Source organism: Pangasianodon hypophthalmus, chromosome 4 (assembly GCF_027358585.1).
Source record: "Pangasianodon hypophthalmus isolate fPanHyp1 chromosome 4, fPanHyp1.pri, whole genome shotgun sequence".
In the NCBI taxonomy this organism is placed as follows: Eukaryota; Metazoa; Chordata; class Actinopteri; order Siluriformes; family Pangasiidae; genus Pangasianodon; species Pangasianodon hypophthalmus.
The window spans coordinates 7,684,818-7,702,403 of NC_069713.1; the positions used below are offsets into that span (position 1 = coordinate 7,684,818).

General features: G+C 39.0%; 1 protein-coding gene across 1 annotated transcript in view; it reads right to left on the reverse strand.

The window, feature by feature from the left end:
• Window positions 1–13,141, reverse strand: part of prkacbb (protein kinase, cAMP-dependent, catalytic, beta b) — a 22,127-nt gene extending 8,986 nt beyond the window's left edge. The window contains exons 1-2 of the mRNA XM_053233420.1: window positions 12,874–13,141; window positions 653–714 (exon numbers count right to left, since the gene is read on the reverse strand). Of these exons, the coding sequence (XP_053089395.1) occupies window positions 653–714; window positions 12,874–12,919 (108 nt within the window). The 5' untranslated portion in view covers window positions 12,920–13,141. The remainder of the gene's footprint in view (window positions 1–652; window positions 715–12,873) is intronic.
• Window positions 13,142–17,586: the final 4,445 nt, after the last annotated feature.

Below are 17,586 nucleotides of genomic sequence, written 5' to 3' on the forward strand. Positions count from 1 at the left end.
ACGCAGGAGCAGAAGTGTCACACGACTGAAGAAATCCTGCACACTCTCACATCCAGAACTGAAGGAGAGGAAAGTAACTAAAACTATAAAAGACAAAATAAAATCAATAAAACATTTCAGCTATCAAAAACGTAACCAATTAAACAGAAAGGAAGGAAAAAAAACAGAAGGCAGAGAGCTTGAAAGAGGGAAGGAAAAAGGTGGAAAAGGAAAAGAAAAGAGGGGACAGAAAGAAAAGAAAAAAGAAAGGAGGGAAGAACAAGACAGGAAGTAAGAAAGTAGAAGGAAGAAAGGAAAATCATTGGAGAGACGAAAGAGAAAACATACAAAAACAGAAATTGAAAATAATGTTTGATCGAAAAAGGGGATAGAGAAAAGAAAGAAAGAAAGAAAATGGATGGAGAACAGTATGAGAAAAAGAAAGGATGGGTGGATGAAAGAAAGAAAAGGTGGAGGAAAGAAACAAAAAGAAAGGAAGAAAAGAAAGAGACAGGCTGGAAAGAGGAGAGAAATTGAGCGATAGAAAGAAAGTTAGAGTTAAGTAAAGAGCTTGCTGGTTACCATGGTGACCATGACAACCCTGTGAGATTCTAACACCTGTGTGTGTGTGTGTGTGTGTGTGTGTGTGTGTGTGTGTGTGTGGAGTGCTCACCTGTGGTGGACATTCCCATTTCCTCAGGAAATCTTCTTTGGCTTTGGCTAAGAACTCTTTGACTGTGGAGGACGAGAGGAGAGAGAGATCAACACGCCTGCGCTAGTGCTGCTCTTCAGAATGCTAGTAATGCTAATGATGCTAGTAACGCACACGACACCATGCTAGCAGCTCTGCTGAAGCGCTAATCCACCCTGTGTACAGACACTTAGCTAACTCTACACAAAAGAGGAGCATGCAAACGCAAACACACACACACACGAAAACTCACACGATCACAACTTTAGATGACCCAATGAGGGAAAAGGAGGATTGTAAACGACACACAGGTCACGTGGATTTGTGCTAAACACCGTGCTTTCGCACTGCGGCGGCTACTGAAGCCAATCTGCAAGTTTTCTGTCATTGTGATCATCTAATGAAATAATGTTCATACCAAACGTCTCTATAAATCACCAGGGATTTGCAGGAGCATTCACCCAGATGGATGGGATGATCGAGAGACAGACAGACAGACAGACAGAGAGAGAGAGAGAGAGACACAAAGAGAGAAAAGGAGAAAGTTTCATATGAAACAATAACATCATATGCACAAGACATGGATCAGACGTGACACAGTTTTTGTCCGAGACACAGAGAAAGGAAGACGTCACTGATGACTTTCAGCTCTGCTGCGTTACATCCCATAATACTCCCAGACTAAAACCTAAAAACAGTCAGCGTAACTGTCACGTGAGACACGCAGGAGCACAACTGTCCCACGAAGGACTTTATTTTACATCACACCCTAAACGACATTTCACTTTTCTCAAGAAACCCTGCGCAGCCTCACACCCGAGACTGAAGGAGAGGAAAAGAATTAAAACTATAAAAGACAAAAGGAAAGAATAAAACATTACTACCTTTCAAAAACTTCAAAAAGAAACAAAGAAATGGGAAAAAGAAAGAAGGAAAGACAGTGGGAGAAGGAAAAGGAAAAGGATACAATAATAGAAAAGCTTAATAAGCTAAACAATTTGAATAAGAGAAAGAATGGAAAAAAGAAAAAAAAAATGCAGGAATAAAAGAGAAAGTAAAGACAAACAGAAGGAAAGAATGAAAAACAGAGGAAAGAAAAGATGGAAAAACATAAAAGAAGAAAAAAGGGGAAAATGAAGTGGAGAAGAAAGAGATAGGAAATAAGTAGAAGGAAAAAAGAAAAAGAAAGAAACAAAGATGGAAAAAAGAATCAGAATGGATATATAACGGAAAGAAATAAGGAGAAGAAAAAGGAAAGAACAGGAGAAAGAAAAAGAAAACAACAGAGAAAAGGGGAAAAAAGGGAAAGAACAAATAAAGTTTAACAAATTAGGAGAAGGAAATAAAGGAAATAAGGAAGGGGAGAAGAACAAGACAGGAAGTAAGAAAGAAAGAAAGAAAGAAAGAAAGAAAAGGGATGGAAGAACGAATCAAAAAGACAGAAAAGGGAAACATACTAGGAGAAGGCCAGAGTGGGAGAAAGTACAAAGAAAGCATAGAGAAAAGAAAGAAAGAATGTAAGAACAGATAGAAAAGGAAAGTAAGATGGTAGGCAGGGAGGGAAGGAAAGAACGAAAGTCACTGTTTTTTTAAATGAAAATCAGGAAAATAACTAGTGAAATAACTAATAACTAGTAGGTTGGATTTTTTCCTGCTGCACTGTCACAGTGACCAGAGGAGGTGTGGTCTACTGTGTGTGCGTGTGTGTGCGTGTGTGTGTGTGTGTGTGTGTGTGTGTGTGTGTGTGTGTTAGATAACTAACATTTCTAACAGAGCTACAAATGCTTTATTCTGAGTTTTAAAGGTGGGTTAAATGAGTTTTAAAGGAAAGTCGACTCGTCTCTGTGGAGTAGTGAACATCTGCAGCACGTCTCGTTTCACACTCAAATCCTCCTTTTATGGTTCTCTGTTTTTCCTCTCATGACGTACGTGTGTGTGTGTGTGTGTGTGTGCGCGCGCAGACACGGAGGGATCTTTACTGCTACAGCTCACCACACACACACACACACACACACACAAACACACACACACACAGAGCACAGTGAGTGTGATCTGAAGAGCTTCAGGACACTGACATTGAACCAGGACTGAAGCTGAGCGTTCACATCAGCAGGGTTTAATGAGTTTGAGTCGAATCCTGGTGTGTGTACGTCCTCAGTGTGGTTCGTTTGAGCAGGTGTGAACACAGCAATCGCACTCGGGTCACACCGACACCATCTGAACGAAAAGTCTAGAGCTAAATCAACCCCAAGAAAAAAAAATAAGGGTAAAATAATAATAATAATAATAATAATAGATGATGCACATGATACATAAGATGTTTACAATTTTTAAGAAATGTCATCATTTCATTGTTTATTGGTTCTGTATTCTCTGTGTTTGGGTTATTTACGTGACACACACTTGCTTTCGTCACTGTTTCCGACTCATGATTTTAAAAAAATAAAAGAAAAGTTTTACGAGTTTTCAGCCTCGTCCCCTCTGAAACATCCATCCTTCAATGTGTCTGGAGAAATGGGGAAAAAAGGGAATGAACAATTGCAAAGGCAAATAAATTAGGAGAAGGAAAGAAAGGAAAAAAGAAAGGGGAGAAGAAAAAAGACAGAAAGCAAGAAAGTAGGAGAAAGAAACAAACGGAAAGGTAAATAAATTTGGAGAAGGAAAGAAGGGGAAAAAGGAAGGACGGAAGGAAGTAGGAGAAAGAAAGAGGGAAAAGGAAGAAGGAAAGACAGTGGGAGAAGGAAAAAGAAAAGGATAGAGCAAGAAAAATAGAAAAGCTTAATAAGTTAAACAACTTTAAGAATAAAGACAATGGAAAAAGAAAAAAAATAGAGGGATAAAAGAGAAAGTAAAGAATGAAAAATGGAGGAAAGAAAGGATGGAAAAACAAAAAGAAGGAAAAAGGGAAAAATGAAGGGGAGAAGAAAAACACAGGAAGTAAGAAAGAGAAAAAGAAAGAAAAAAGACAAAAGAGATGGGGGGGGGGGGGGGGGGGGGATCAAAGAATGGATATAAAAGGGAAAGAAATAAGGAGAAGAAAAAGGGAAAATGAGTTTTCAGTCTCGTCCCCTCCGACACGTTCGTCCTTCAGTGTGTTTTGGTTTTTGGTATGTTTAATAATACGCAGTGTGAAATCGAACCGAATCAAACAGCAATCGAATCAGTAGCATAAATTTCTCGCTGAGCAAACTGGGTGTTTGAACAGGTGTGAACGCTCCTGAAGGCATTAAACCTAATTTAACCCTGTCTTTAGATCAGAGCTGGGCAACATGACAATATCATTTTCACACTGCAATAATTCGCATCAACAATAAAACGCAATTTTCCACCAATGAAAACGCATCTTTTTCTCTCCGCATTGTCTCCTAAATTTTGTTCTTGGTCAATTCCCACCTCCAGCACGGGAGGGTGATGTCTACCACGTGTGTCCTGCGAGACACGTGATGCCAAACACCCGCTTCTTTTCAAAATGCTGCTTGTGCTGCCTTGCAGGACGGTGCAACCCTCTCAGAGAATATCGCTCATACATGAGCTCACAGAAGCCCATGATTGGCTCCTGTCACTGTGATTGACAGGGGGGAGACAGTATGCATTTACATTTACATTTACATTTACGGCATTTGTCAGACGCCCTTATCCACAGCGACTTACAATTATCTCATTTATACAGCTGAGCAGTTGAGAGTTAAGGGCTTTGCTCAAGGGCCCAGCAGTGGCAGCTTGGTGGTGCTGGGATTTGAACTCACACCCTTCCGATCAGAAGTCCAACATCTTAACCATCAGGATTCACACATCATAGAGCAGGAAATGGTGAAACCTCTGATGTTTTCTGTATTTTAATTCCATGTTTCTTCGCACTGTATAGTATATAAGTGACGCCGTGACATGCAAGAAAGCGTGTTTTATGTTCACAAATGGTGTAAAGGTCCTGGGGCAGACATCCCACGACAGCGCACAACGTTTTCTGTCGCTTTCACGTTTAACAAACTGAAACTGAAAATGTTGGCCAGAAACAACAAGTTATTAAATTTTATATTATTATGTTATTAGTGTGGACTAGGTTCGAGAGTACAACGAGTATCTCACAAAGAAGTAGACTTGATACAAAATATATTGCAGCATTTCCCTTTTTTCAATGTTAAATTGATTCAATGTTAAACGCTTGTAGATGCTAAATAAAACAATCAAAACCATAATTTTCCCAGCTTTTGGATATTTAATTGAGACATCACCCACTACTACTTTCTATTCCTGTTTCCTGCAGAGGTAATTAACCCATTATGCCCACATAAGCATCACTTACTAATATTTAATGTTACTGTACTCTATCGAGTTACTTGTTTACTTCTTGAGGAGGTTCACACGCAGGAAGACGAATATGCTACATTAACATTAGTATTAACAAACGTTTGCTTGGTGTGAGTCAGTATCTCACAGAGGTGACGGATTGCAGGATGCACGACTGTGCTGTTTGGCTTTTTGGAAAACAGCACTGCGTTTACATTTCTGTTAGCTCACTATCAGATCTTATCGCATCTGACGCAAATTCCGACCAAATTTCACCCTTTACAGGGAAAAAAAAAAAAAAAAAACAGTCACAATACGTACTTCTTAATATTTTCACCATCACAATTCAAGACTAAGAGAAGTTTGGATTGATGGATTCTTTAAGATTTTATAATGTGTATCTTGCAGTTTGCTGGCCCATCTTAGCTTCTACGCTAAAACAGCTCAACGCTGGCTGATGCTAAAAGGTCAGATGAGGGTCAGTGTGTTTCTCTCTTAACTCTACAGCCTGATAGTCGCAGTGTTCACGCTGATAAAACTGCACATAGTACAAAAAGAACAACTTTGTCTAATCAGCTTTTTGAACTTGGAGCTTGAGGTCTGGACACTTGATCTGCTTTTCCTCAAACACACACACACACACACACACACACACACACTTCACATTGAACACTCTAATGTGAAAAAGCACTGGGTTTAAACGTTTCAATGCTTCTAACTCTCAGACCTACTACATATGAAAAGCTGATTTATACTTGTTGTTAACTACGTGTCTCAAATCGCACACAAATATATACTACACTAGACAGTTATTGAGTAGTAACGCTAACCAGTTTCCCAAATACAGTTAGTGTTTCAATTTTAAAAACCTCTTAAACCTATCGAAAGGTCTGTTTTGAGTACCAATCTTCTAAATTTTCTAGTATTAGTAACGGTAGAAGGTTTTAAAAAAAAAAAAAAAAAAAAAAAAAAAAAAAAGCTTGTGAGTGTGTTTATCGTGGCTGTGCATGAAATCGTCAAACACTGCAGTTAAACTTGGAAACCAGATGGACAGGCATGTTTTGGCTCTGTCGTGCCGTCTGGTGGATGTCGCTTTTTATCCTCTAGATATACAAGATACGCAAGCGAGTATGAGAACAATGCTGCTCGCATAGCAGCTGTGTGCATGAGTGCATGTATGCGTGGTGACCGTCAAGTATAAATTTGCAGCTTAACATACGGATCTTTCTGAAAACACAGCTTTTATGTTTTTGGTCTGTTTCCCAAAAAGGTAAAACACGACTTCTTGCACTTGGTTTATACACAATACACAGCATTCAAACATGAAATTAAAATACTAACACAGAAAACAGCCGTTCCACCATCTTGGAAGTGTGACGATCACACCACAATCACACATCGGCATTGTTTTCTCATCCAATTAAGAGAGCAGATGCGCAAAGACACATTTTCCACGTGGATAGAAAAGCAAAAATGAATAAGAAAATATTTTCCAAATGTTAGTGTAGTAATTTAAATGTAAAAGGAAAGACGGCTATAAAAATATCTTTGACAGAAGTACAGACCGCGTTTGTACTGTTATAGTCCTAAATAATGCATTTTATTATTATTATTATTATTATTATTATAAGTCAATAAGCATTTTATTTCAGGTCTTTAATGCTTTGTTGATTTTTTTTTTTTTTGCTCTGTAACTTTAACTTCACATATAAGGGAACCAAAAACCAAGTGAAATCTGAGTATCGATATCAGGGCTGATACTGAGTTTTGCATCCGAGTTATATGCTTTTTCGTGTAGTTGCCTGGTGGACAAGTAGGGTCAACAACCAGAAAAATTTATAAAAAACAAAAACAAAAAAAAAAAACAAACAAAAACAAAACTACTCTTTTGCTAACAACAGTCACCTCATGGTTAAATATACTGAGAGAAAATAAAGAATAAATATTAAATAAAATATATTATTATTATTAAAATATTACCTTAAGAGCAACGTAAAGCAAGAGCACCAAATCTCACAGCTGAAATGTTGGCCAACAACTTGCCAACTTTTAAAATCAGACACTGAGAATCGGTTTAGCTACTAAGTGTGCTTTCACACCTGTCAGTCCGAATCAGAGTGAAACTGATACTTTTGGCTTGTTTGCTATTTGGTTTGGTTTGTTTTCTCACTGCATGTAATTTAATGAACCAAAAATCCAATTTCTGCATTTGTTCAATCCCAATTCTCATTCACTGGTCAGAAACATGGTGAGAGTAAATGATCTTTTGTCACGAGTGCATGGTCTGTTTTTTTTTTTTTGTTTTTTTTTTAAATGGAGAAATGGCGTACTGTGATCCTACACGTTTTGTCAGTTGCACTCTTCAACGCTCAGACATGGCACCTCGAGTTGTTTCATGAACCAGACTTTATTTCACTAGTCCAGCTTGTTTAGAAACGTTCTCCCTGACAGGCGCATGAACAAACCAATAACAATTACGAGTAGGAGGTTCCTAAGCTTGTGTTTCCTCCTCGGTTTGTTTGGTAAGATGGCTGACAACACGGAGGAGTCTGTGTTTAAAATTTTTTTACATCGGTTATAACAAGCTGGATTTTACATAACGGACACAGCGCAAACGACTACTGTTTGCAAAAGTTGCAAAGGCAAGATCGGCAAATCAAATAATTTCAAACAATTTGTTTATCCACCAAGAAACAAAGCACCTTAAAAATTGTGCCGAAATCCAAAAAAAAAAACCGGGAGCTGTAGTGAACAGCAGCGCAACCAGAAATATATTTCTGGTTATATTTTATAAGTGATATTTCTGCCAGATGTTTCGGTCTGGACCCGAGTGTGACTGCTGTGACGTCAGCTAAACAAACTGCACCTAAGGGAAAAAAATTTAAAAAAAAAAAAAAAATCACACGAGGGTTTGATTAAAACAGACTAATGCTGCATTCAACTCAAATTTCTGATCTCCGACTAACAAAACGTCCCTTCAACCTGGAATTACTTCTCGGGAACACGAGAGGGTTTCCTCAACTCCGAGCTCAGCAAGTGACGTCAAGTGACGTCAAATCAACATGGCTGCTCACAGCATGACCAATAAACAAAGTAGCGCTTCTTACCTTAAAATGAGTTATACTGTATATTCAAGTATTTGCTTTAGATCAATAGATAGTGTTTGGTGTTTAGATAGTGTTGCCTCTTTGTACTTCAAAAATTCTGAGGCTGAAAATGACATAAAGAGTCCGGAAAAGCTGAGATTTTCCCACTTTCGAGGTAAGAAGAATACAAGTGCCACATGTGTGAAATCACCCTTATACGACATCACAATCAGATCAGTTTCCAGTATTGGTTCATACTTGTCTTGATATTCCATCATAAACGAAATATATAAGGAAAAACATTTCCTATGCATGAGCTTTGTCTCAAATTACAAAATAAAAATATAATACTTTTAAAACTAGCATCTGGTAATAGTATTACTACATACTACTCTACAAGCTTCTTTTTTCTGTAGTGCACAATGGCACAGGTTAGTGGCAAAAAAAAAGGGCAGTTCACTGCACCACACTTTATTTGTTCTGCAAATGTCATCCATCATCCTGCTCTTCTTGCTGTACAACGTGTGTTTGTATTTCTCAGAGTGAACAGCGTGTGAAATTGTCTAAGGTCATGCAGAAGTGTGCGATTTGAACCTTAACACCATTGAGCTCCCACTTCCCTGAGACCAACTGAAGTTATCACGCTGCGCTTAACCCTAAATCATGTTTATGCGGCTCTGAGCCGGCGCTATCTCACAGCGCAGTGTGTATTCGCTATCAGCGTCACACTCAAACCAACACGAGCCCGGGGCTGCTTGCGTCAAGCCTTTCCAAGCTCGTAATTACACTTATCCTCTGACGAAGGTCTGATGACAAGCCGTTCGAGTCAATGACAAACGCGTGTGTGTGTGTGTAGGTGCTTCATAGTGCTGAGATTAAGACGCTCGAGGGGAAGAGTGTGAGTCTACACAGAGACAACAACAAACCCCAGAGCTGAGTTGTGAGTTTTATGAATGGGCATTAGTCACTTCTTCACCATATACGGGCAGAGCTCAGCTGTGCCCCAGTGTTTACAGAACAAGACGACCATCTGAGCTTGTGTGTGTGTGTGTGTGTGTGTGTGTGTGTTTCTGTAAATGGACTATTTATTAATCCGGAAAGCTCTTCTGAGACCGCTGGGTCATTTTCCACAGAGCTCTGCATACCAACAACAGATTGAAGTAACAAGGAAATGACACTAAAATGTAAACTTCTTTTTATTAATGCATAAACTGAGATACACTGAAAAAAAACCAAAAACCCACCAAACGTCATGAGCACTTTTGGGGCACAAAAAAAAAGCCTCAATTTTAATCAAGAAAAAGTCATTTTCAAGATTCACAGAAAAGCACACTGCAATAAAACTCTAGTAAAAGCAGAAAAAGTGCAACATGTTATGGTGGTTAATACCTTAGTGCTGTCGAATTCTCAAATCTGATTGGTCAGAAGGAGTTGATTTTTAATAACTTTGGGACGGGCCTGCTTGGAAAGCAGGACGGTAGCAGTGACCGTGCGTCATGTCGGGCCTCATCACACCACCCTGTCTTTGGTTCTTTTCCTATAACTGCATTCAAATGACATAAATGTCGTAACTTGTTATTTTTGACCTCCAACTGGGAAAAAACTAAACGCCCCCTGCACTCGGAAACTCAGGAAGGTCTCCTCACGTCTGAGTTCAGCAAGTGATGTCAAATCAACATGGCTGCTCCCAACATCAGAAATAAACAAAGTCATGCTTCTTACCTTTAAATGAGTTATACTGTATATACAAGTATTTGCTTTAGATCAAACCAGCAGACATATTCGCCTGTTCGATCTATAACACTGACTACACAGTTCAGCGTTTTGAGGAGGAAAATACACGTCGCTTATTACACTTAGCCGGATAAGACGAACAAGGGGGCATACCTCACAGCTCGAATGCACGTGGAGTAATTCCGAGCTCTGACTTCTGAGGTAAATCGAACGCAGCATTATTCCTTAGTTAAACAGCAGCAGCCCAAATCAGCTGTGTTAATGAAAGAATTATGTCAATTTTACTCGCCACGCCAGCAACGCTACACTGAGATGTGATTTTCTAGGGATCTACCTCCATGACTGTTTCACCTCGGCCTAGCTTTAAATTATGCATTAATATCGGAGTAATACCGGATATCGGCTGATATTTAAAAGTGAAATTTTGCTCATGGCACGTGTTTATAACCTGGATGGAGTATTATTTTGGATTGATCTTAAAAAAAACTTTTACTTATATCATGTAGGAAAAGAGGTTTTTACATTTTTCTTCACTATAAACACACTCCAGGAGGCCCTCTCTCTTTTCTATCGTCACCAAATGAACCCAAAACGAAACCAAGTCTTGTCCGAGTTTAAAACACAGAATGATAAAAATCTAGATGACATTTAAAAGGACGTGTTACAAAAGAGAAGAGTGGAGAAGAGTTTTCAGTACGTTGTTGAATTCCCAGCACAGGTATAGCCTACATACGTATCATGGTCATGTGACCTACAATTAGCGCTTATACTAAAGGTAAAAACAATCAGTTTGTATTAAAATGTGATGTGTGTGATGTTTAGTGTCATGACCATGCGCACACCATGGTCAGTTTGGAGAGACTTAACATTACTGATCTAATCCCATCAAAACAATACTTAACACAAACATTAACATTAAAGGTGCATTAGGTAAGCATCGTATTTTTTTTTTTTTTTAAATGTAAAAGATACGGGCTGTGTCCGAATATTCCTACTACCCTACAATACAGTAGGCGAAAAGCAGTACACCAAAGAAGTAGTATATCCAAATTCTCATATTTTCATAAAACAGTAGGCGAGAAATACCCGGATGACCTGCTGCTTCCGCCGAGGTTCTGCAGCATGGAACCAGCGGACACTGCGCTATCCCATAAGGCAACGGGACTGGCGCGAAAGAGCTGTCAGAATCCAAAATGGCGGAAGGTAGTGTGTCGCTCTTTTTAAGTGTAAGTGCTATAGGTTTTAAACATTGTTCCTTGTTCCTTGTGGTTAAACCGTACTTGTTTAACAACACCCGAGCAAATTATTGAAGGTTTAAACAAGAAAAAACGGTTGTACTAATCTGGCAGGCTCTTTAAGGTTTTGTAGTTATAGCAAAAACTCATCGTACGTCACATGACAATGCCAACATGGCGGATGAACATGTATATACAGATACTGATCAGTACGTACTGTATCAACGTAGGTACTGAATCGAACGCAGGACGTGCTGTCACAGTACGCGATTTCGGACGCAGCCTAAGTCTCTAGGTTTGGTGGGTTCGACATTTGAATGATTCCCGCCCGTGTTCGTGAAGCTCCTCCCCCAGGATCTACGGTGACCCATAAAGTAGAGCGTCTATAAACTGACTGACGGGACGCGCATCCAAACCTAAACATCCAAACCTAAACAAGTACTCCGGACCGGAAGTCTGTTTTCCAACCGGCTTTTCTCAGTGATTTTATACAGTTTTCCTAAGGCCACAAGTTAATCCATTTTTAAAATCATGTTCTACGTATATTTGTCCACGTTATTTGTTCAAGTAAGGAATAAAAAAAATCGACTATTGCCCCTTTAAGTGAACACAGCACAGGCTCAAACCACAGAGTCAATGTGCATCTAAACATAAACTGTACTAAATGCATGGTCTTCTTCATGGAATGTCAATTTACAAGCAAAAAAAACTTTGTAAAAAGTATTTGCTGCATGTTAATGATGATTTAAAATAAATAAATAAATTTTAAAAACATCCAAGTGAACACATATACACTATCAGATTAGATTATATAAGCTTTTTTTCATTGTATAATCGATACATGGTGCGTTCAAACTCACCTACGGCTCTGAATTTACAGTTACACAGCGTTGTTGGTGTTCATGAACACACACACACACACACAGAACTTGGAAAAGTTGCTAACCTTAAAACTATAAGGACTGACATCTTTTGGTCTAAATTTTAAACACCTAAAACAACTCATAGATTTGTAAACTTTGATACTATAACGTTTTTTTTTTTTTTTTTAATGAACACGTCTTGTTTGATACACGGCCAAGTTAACGGTTTTCTTATCCGAGCTCAACTAGCCATGACACTTTTAACCTGCTAACACACCAGAAAACGACTTTCTGACTTTCTTAGCGGTTGATAACGTTAGCTTGCTACTTAATCTCTTATACAAATCCATTGTAGGCAACGTAAATCAGTGTAAATCTTTTTTTTTTTCTCCTGACAAGTGCTACCTTTGCAATATCTAATTTAACCGAAAATAGCACGGTATCCTGAACGCACCTTTTTGGGCCTGCACTAGCAGACGAGCCTAGCTTAGCCGGGAAGCTGTTTGCTATTTTCTTTTTAAAAAACAAAAAACAAAAACAGTTGCAATAAAGCATTTTGGATGTTGCATCCACCAGGATATTTGTCATTATTATTTCCAAAGTGGTGTTTCTTTTAAATAACTAATAACATTACCGTTTAATTCCTGCATGATCTTTAGCTAGCAAGCTAACTGTTATTTCTTCTTCGTTAGCCAGCTAGTTCACAAATGGCTACTAAGAGTTAAACCAACTAAGAGTTAACTTGGTTTAGCTAAAAGTTACCCAGCTAAGAGTTAAACCAAGTTGTCCTGCGTGTTTGGTTAACTTTAGTTCTCAAATCAACTGCTAACGAGCTAATGGGTAAAAGCTAACAAGCTACAATAACAACACGAATAAGGGCTAAAATGCAGAAAGGCACAGATGAGTGAAAGTGTGCATTCACTCATTTAAGGTGAATTAAATAAACAACTGTGGTTATTACGATAATAAATACACAGGATGGAGTTAATGGACGTTACCACTCTCCAGCTCGTTGCCTTTCTTAGCGGCCGCGGCGTTTCCCATCGTCAACAATTTACCCTCCTGTTCGGCTTTAATGCTGCAGAAATGCACAATGAAACCCCTCCTGATGGTGATAAAACTGTAGAAAAAAAACCCTCTATACACTATAATGTATTATAATCCCTTCAGGTGATGTATTATCCCCTGTTTTTACCCGCTGTCACTGATTTACAGTGAGCTTTAATCTTCTCTTCACTACACTGTAGTAGGAGCAGGGTTGCCAGATGTGCGACAGAAATCCCTCACCCCCAAAATAAAAACTTGCTATATCTTTAAAACAGAACAAATATTTTAAATTTTTTTTCTCTCAGCACATAGACTATCTATCCAAAAGTGTGTGAACACCTGACCATCACACCCATATGTGGTTCTTCCCCAAAATTTCACCATAAAGTTTGAAGCACACAAGGGTCTACGGTGTCTTCGTATGCTGTAGATTTACAATATCCCTTCACTGGAACTAAGAGATGGAGGGAGCGGTGGCTTAATGGTTAGCACCCCAAGGGTTGGGGGTTCGATTCCTGCCTCCACCCTGCGTGCGTGAAGTTTGCATGCTCTCCCCGTGCTGTGGGGGCTTCCTCCAGGTACTCCAGTTTCCTCCCCCAGTCCAAAGACATGAGTTATAGGCTGATTGGCATCTGTGTGATTGTGCCCTGGGATGGGTCGACGATTTGTCCCCTGCCTTGTGCCCCAAGTCCCCGGGATAGGCTCCAGGCTCCCCGCGACCCTGTGTAAGATAAGCGGTACAGAAAATGGATGAAATTAAGAGGCCCAAACCTGTTCCAGCATGACAATGTCCTTGACAATGCCATGCTCCGAAATCTACTGGAAAGCCTTCCCAGAAGAGTGGAGGTCATTATAACAGCAAAGGGGGAACAACTCATGGGGGAATGGGATGTTCAAGTGTCAAAGAAACTTTTTGCCGTATGGTGTATTTTATATGTGCTAGTATGTTGTTGCTGTTCCTCTTTCATCTGCTCCCGTTAGGGGTCGCCACAGTGGATCGTTGGTCCACATATTTGATTTGGCACAGTTTTTATGCCGGATGCCCTTCCTGACGCTACCCTCCCCAATTTTATCCAGGCTTGGGACTGGCACTGAGATCGCACTGCTGCACACAACCCCAGTGTCTGAGGTTGGTTCCCTGGCTGGGAACTGAACCCTGGCTGCAGTGGTAAGGCCCATGTTATATGTGCTAGTATAACACATGTAAATTCATAAGAGTCAGTCTGAATATCTAAGCATATAAGAAGAAATTTGTGAAAGTACATCATTGCACAGCAACTTTGGCAAATCATTTTTTTTTTCTGTGCAGCACAGATTTCCAAACCTGCTCCTGGTCTTAGTCTTGAAGAACCCACGGTGCTGCTGCATTTGAGTGACCTCCCTGCTCTAACACACCCATTTCAACTCACAGAGGACTGTTAATTAGCTTAACAGTTGAATCATGTGTCTCAGAGTTAGAGAAAACAGAACAGTTCTCTGTGTGCAGGACAGGACGGGGTACTCGAGGATGAGGATCAGGGTTAGGACCCTGTTCTGTATGGGAGTGCTCACTAAGCGTGGGTGCGTTTACATTTTCACACATGCTGTTTAGTCCGTTTGAATCAAAGCCTGGTGTGTGGTCTCGGTGCACCTCTAAGAGAACTCTGGTGTGGGTTGATTGCATTGAGAAAGGGATTCGACTCTCTGTTGAATTATTGATAGATTTCAGCCTCACTCATACACTACAGAGCTAATGCTGAGATTAAGATCAAAAGTTAATGTTTAGTTAATTGTGGCATTCACATAACCTAATTATAGATTATTTCATTGTAATCTTTAAACTGATTTACAAATTTTTCCTCAAATGCATGCATAATGCACACAAAATACCCTTAGCCAAATGAACGTGAAATCTGCGGATCTGGCAACACTGGCAGTGGGGCGATTTGCGCCTCACCACCATATTTTCTTTCCCCGCTCGTACTTTTTTTATTTAACAAATCCCGCCTCCTGTGCTCTGATTGGTCGAGAATATCACTTACTGTTCACATTGTCCAATCATCTGGCTGGTTTCAATGAGGAAGTTCTCGCTGTTTTTTTTTTTTTCAGAAACGTGTACAAAAAAGTGCTTTTTCCCTAAAAAAAAAAAAAAAAAAAAACTCTTGTTCACTGCATGTTCAATGGAAGTCAGGATGTCCACACCCTGTGCACTAGGTAGTGCACTATTTTTAGAGATTTGTCATTTTGTAGTCACAGTGAAGAAAATGCAGTGGGCGTGTGAAATGCCACAATGTGCAGTTTAGGCTCCAAATAACACACTCCTGCACGTGAGGAATGCACTTTTACTCTGCATAGGGAATAGAGTCCATTTTGGACACCATGTTTAAGAACTGCAGTTACAAATGCAACATCAGAGACAAGCTGTTTTTAAGGAAATTTTCTTGCATGCAACTTTCACTACAAAAATAACACAATAATTATAAAATCTCAAACGTGGATTGATCCACTTAGTCAAATAATAAAGAGGCTAGAAAAATAACCTACCAATTAGTCAGGATGATGTACCAGCTTTGCTGGTGGCTGATCAGACAATGCTGGCTTTTTCAGCAAGGTAGACAATTCAAGAACTTTATTGTCATATGTATAAGCTTTCTTCATTTCTTCATTCATTTTAAGGAAGCACTTTATCCTGGTCAGGGTTGCGGTGGATCTGGAACCCATCCTGGCAACACTGAGTGCAAGGTGTGAGAACGCCAGTCCATCGCAGGACACCATGCACACACATTCACACACTCATTCACACCTATGTGCAATTTAGCTTAACCAGTCCACCTACATATGTGCTTTTGGACAGTGGGAGGAAACCAGAGAACCCTGAGGAAACCCACACGATCATAGGGAGAACTTGTAAAACTCAACACACACATTAAGCCGAGCTCAGGATCGCACCCCGTACCCTGGAGCTGCGAGGTGGCAATGCTATGCATGATGCAGTAGATTTTATATAAAATATAAATATTAATGAATAAAATAACAAAAATGTTAAATAACAACAATAAATAGTTGTCATGGTCATATTTAACATAATCCTACACAGAGACTGTGTAGACTTGTGCAAGCTACTTGTGCAACATTGTTCTGGATATTGTGCAACAATAGGAATAAAATTACTATATGGCATTAAAACAGGAAATATAAAAACTATGGTTCAAAAGTAGTTTTGGTCCTGGTCACATGGTGCAACTTGTGCAAATTAAGTGTTGATTTGAATCTTGGTCAGAAAAATGGTCAGAAAGTCCATCAATTAAAGTGAAAATGTTTGGAAGGTTTTTTTTTTTTTTTTTTTTTTTTATTGAAGCTATATAAATACAAGCTAATATGACATAAAGTTGTTTTTATACTACAGCACTGCTGAATTCCCAACTCTGATTAGTCAAAAGGTGATGATTCATTTTCTCTAACAGTGGTGCTTGCTGTAATAGTAAATGGAAAAAACATTTTGTTACTTAACAAAGAAATCCATATACTCATTGATATGGTGAAGGTTTTTGTAGGGAGACATTTATTTATCATTTATGGAAGCAGTCTTGAGTGTCAGCGCTTTTTAACAGTCAGTAAGTTTTGCAACATGGGAAACTCTGATTTCTTGGTAACTTTACAAGCTGTTTTCTGTGTCTAACTTCGAGAGGCTGCTAAATGGCTTTTTATAGCTGCTATAACATACGTGAGATCAGTAATTAACTTGTTTCAAGAACATTCTACAACATGTAACTATAAACAGATAAAAATTAAAAATTGTAATCATTGGAAATGGGATCGTAAGAATAAATCTGCTTTGCATCAGGCTGCATCACACCACCCCATCATGAATTATTTTGCTATAACAGTACGCCCGTTTAAGCAGGTTTATTCCTTACTTAATGGAGTAACAAGTAAGTTAATGCTAGTATGTTTATGTTAAATTGTATGTTTCAGCTGGTTAGCCTTGGGCCCCTCTAATAAATGCTGGCATAGGACTGTATGTTTCAATGTTCCATAAAGTTTGAAATATACAGTACTTATGAAGGAAATATACATACACACACACACACATATATATAACCAACTTGGGCAGCTTACTTACTAACTGACGTCATAACACTTGTATGATAATCACATACCACATACTGACAGCAGATGGAGGTATGAAATGACACAAGTTTGGGTGGAAGATCAGATATGAAGCCCTGCCTTCTTCCTAGTTATCTACGTATAAATTCCATCTCTCGCTCTTTCTCGTCTAGTCAGTTTCCATACCCAGCACCTCCTTGTCTCCTCCTTACTATCTTCCCTACTATTCTAAAACTAATGGAGGGACTTGTACACTATTGCCCATTACATACTTGCTTTGCTTTATAATAGACATTCATTCTATACAACTATATTCTGTTTCTGTATTGTGTTTAATTCATTCATGCATTTCTTGCTCTTTAAATTTAAAACTATTAATCAGATACATCCAGATATTAAAATCCCATTTTACTAAGATATTGTCTCCAGATGCTGACCAGCCATAAGTGTTACACCATTCCCTTTCCTTTCATGCAAGTCAAGAATTAGTTAATGGAATGACTGATTTTCTCATGGTTGCCACTGAGTGTTGTTTAGCATCATCATCAATATACAGAGATGTAAAAAGAATCCCA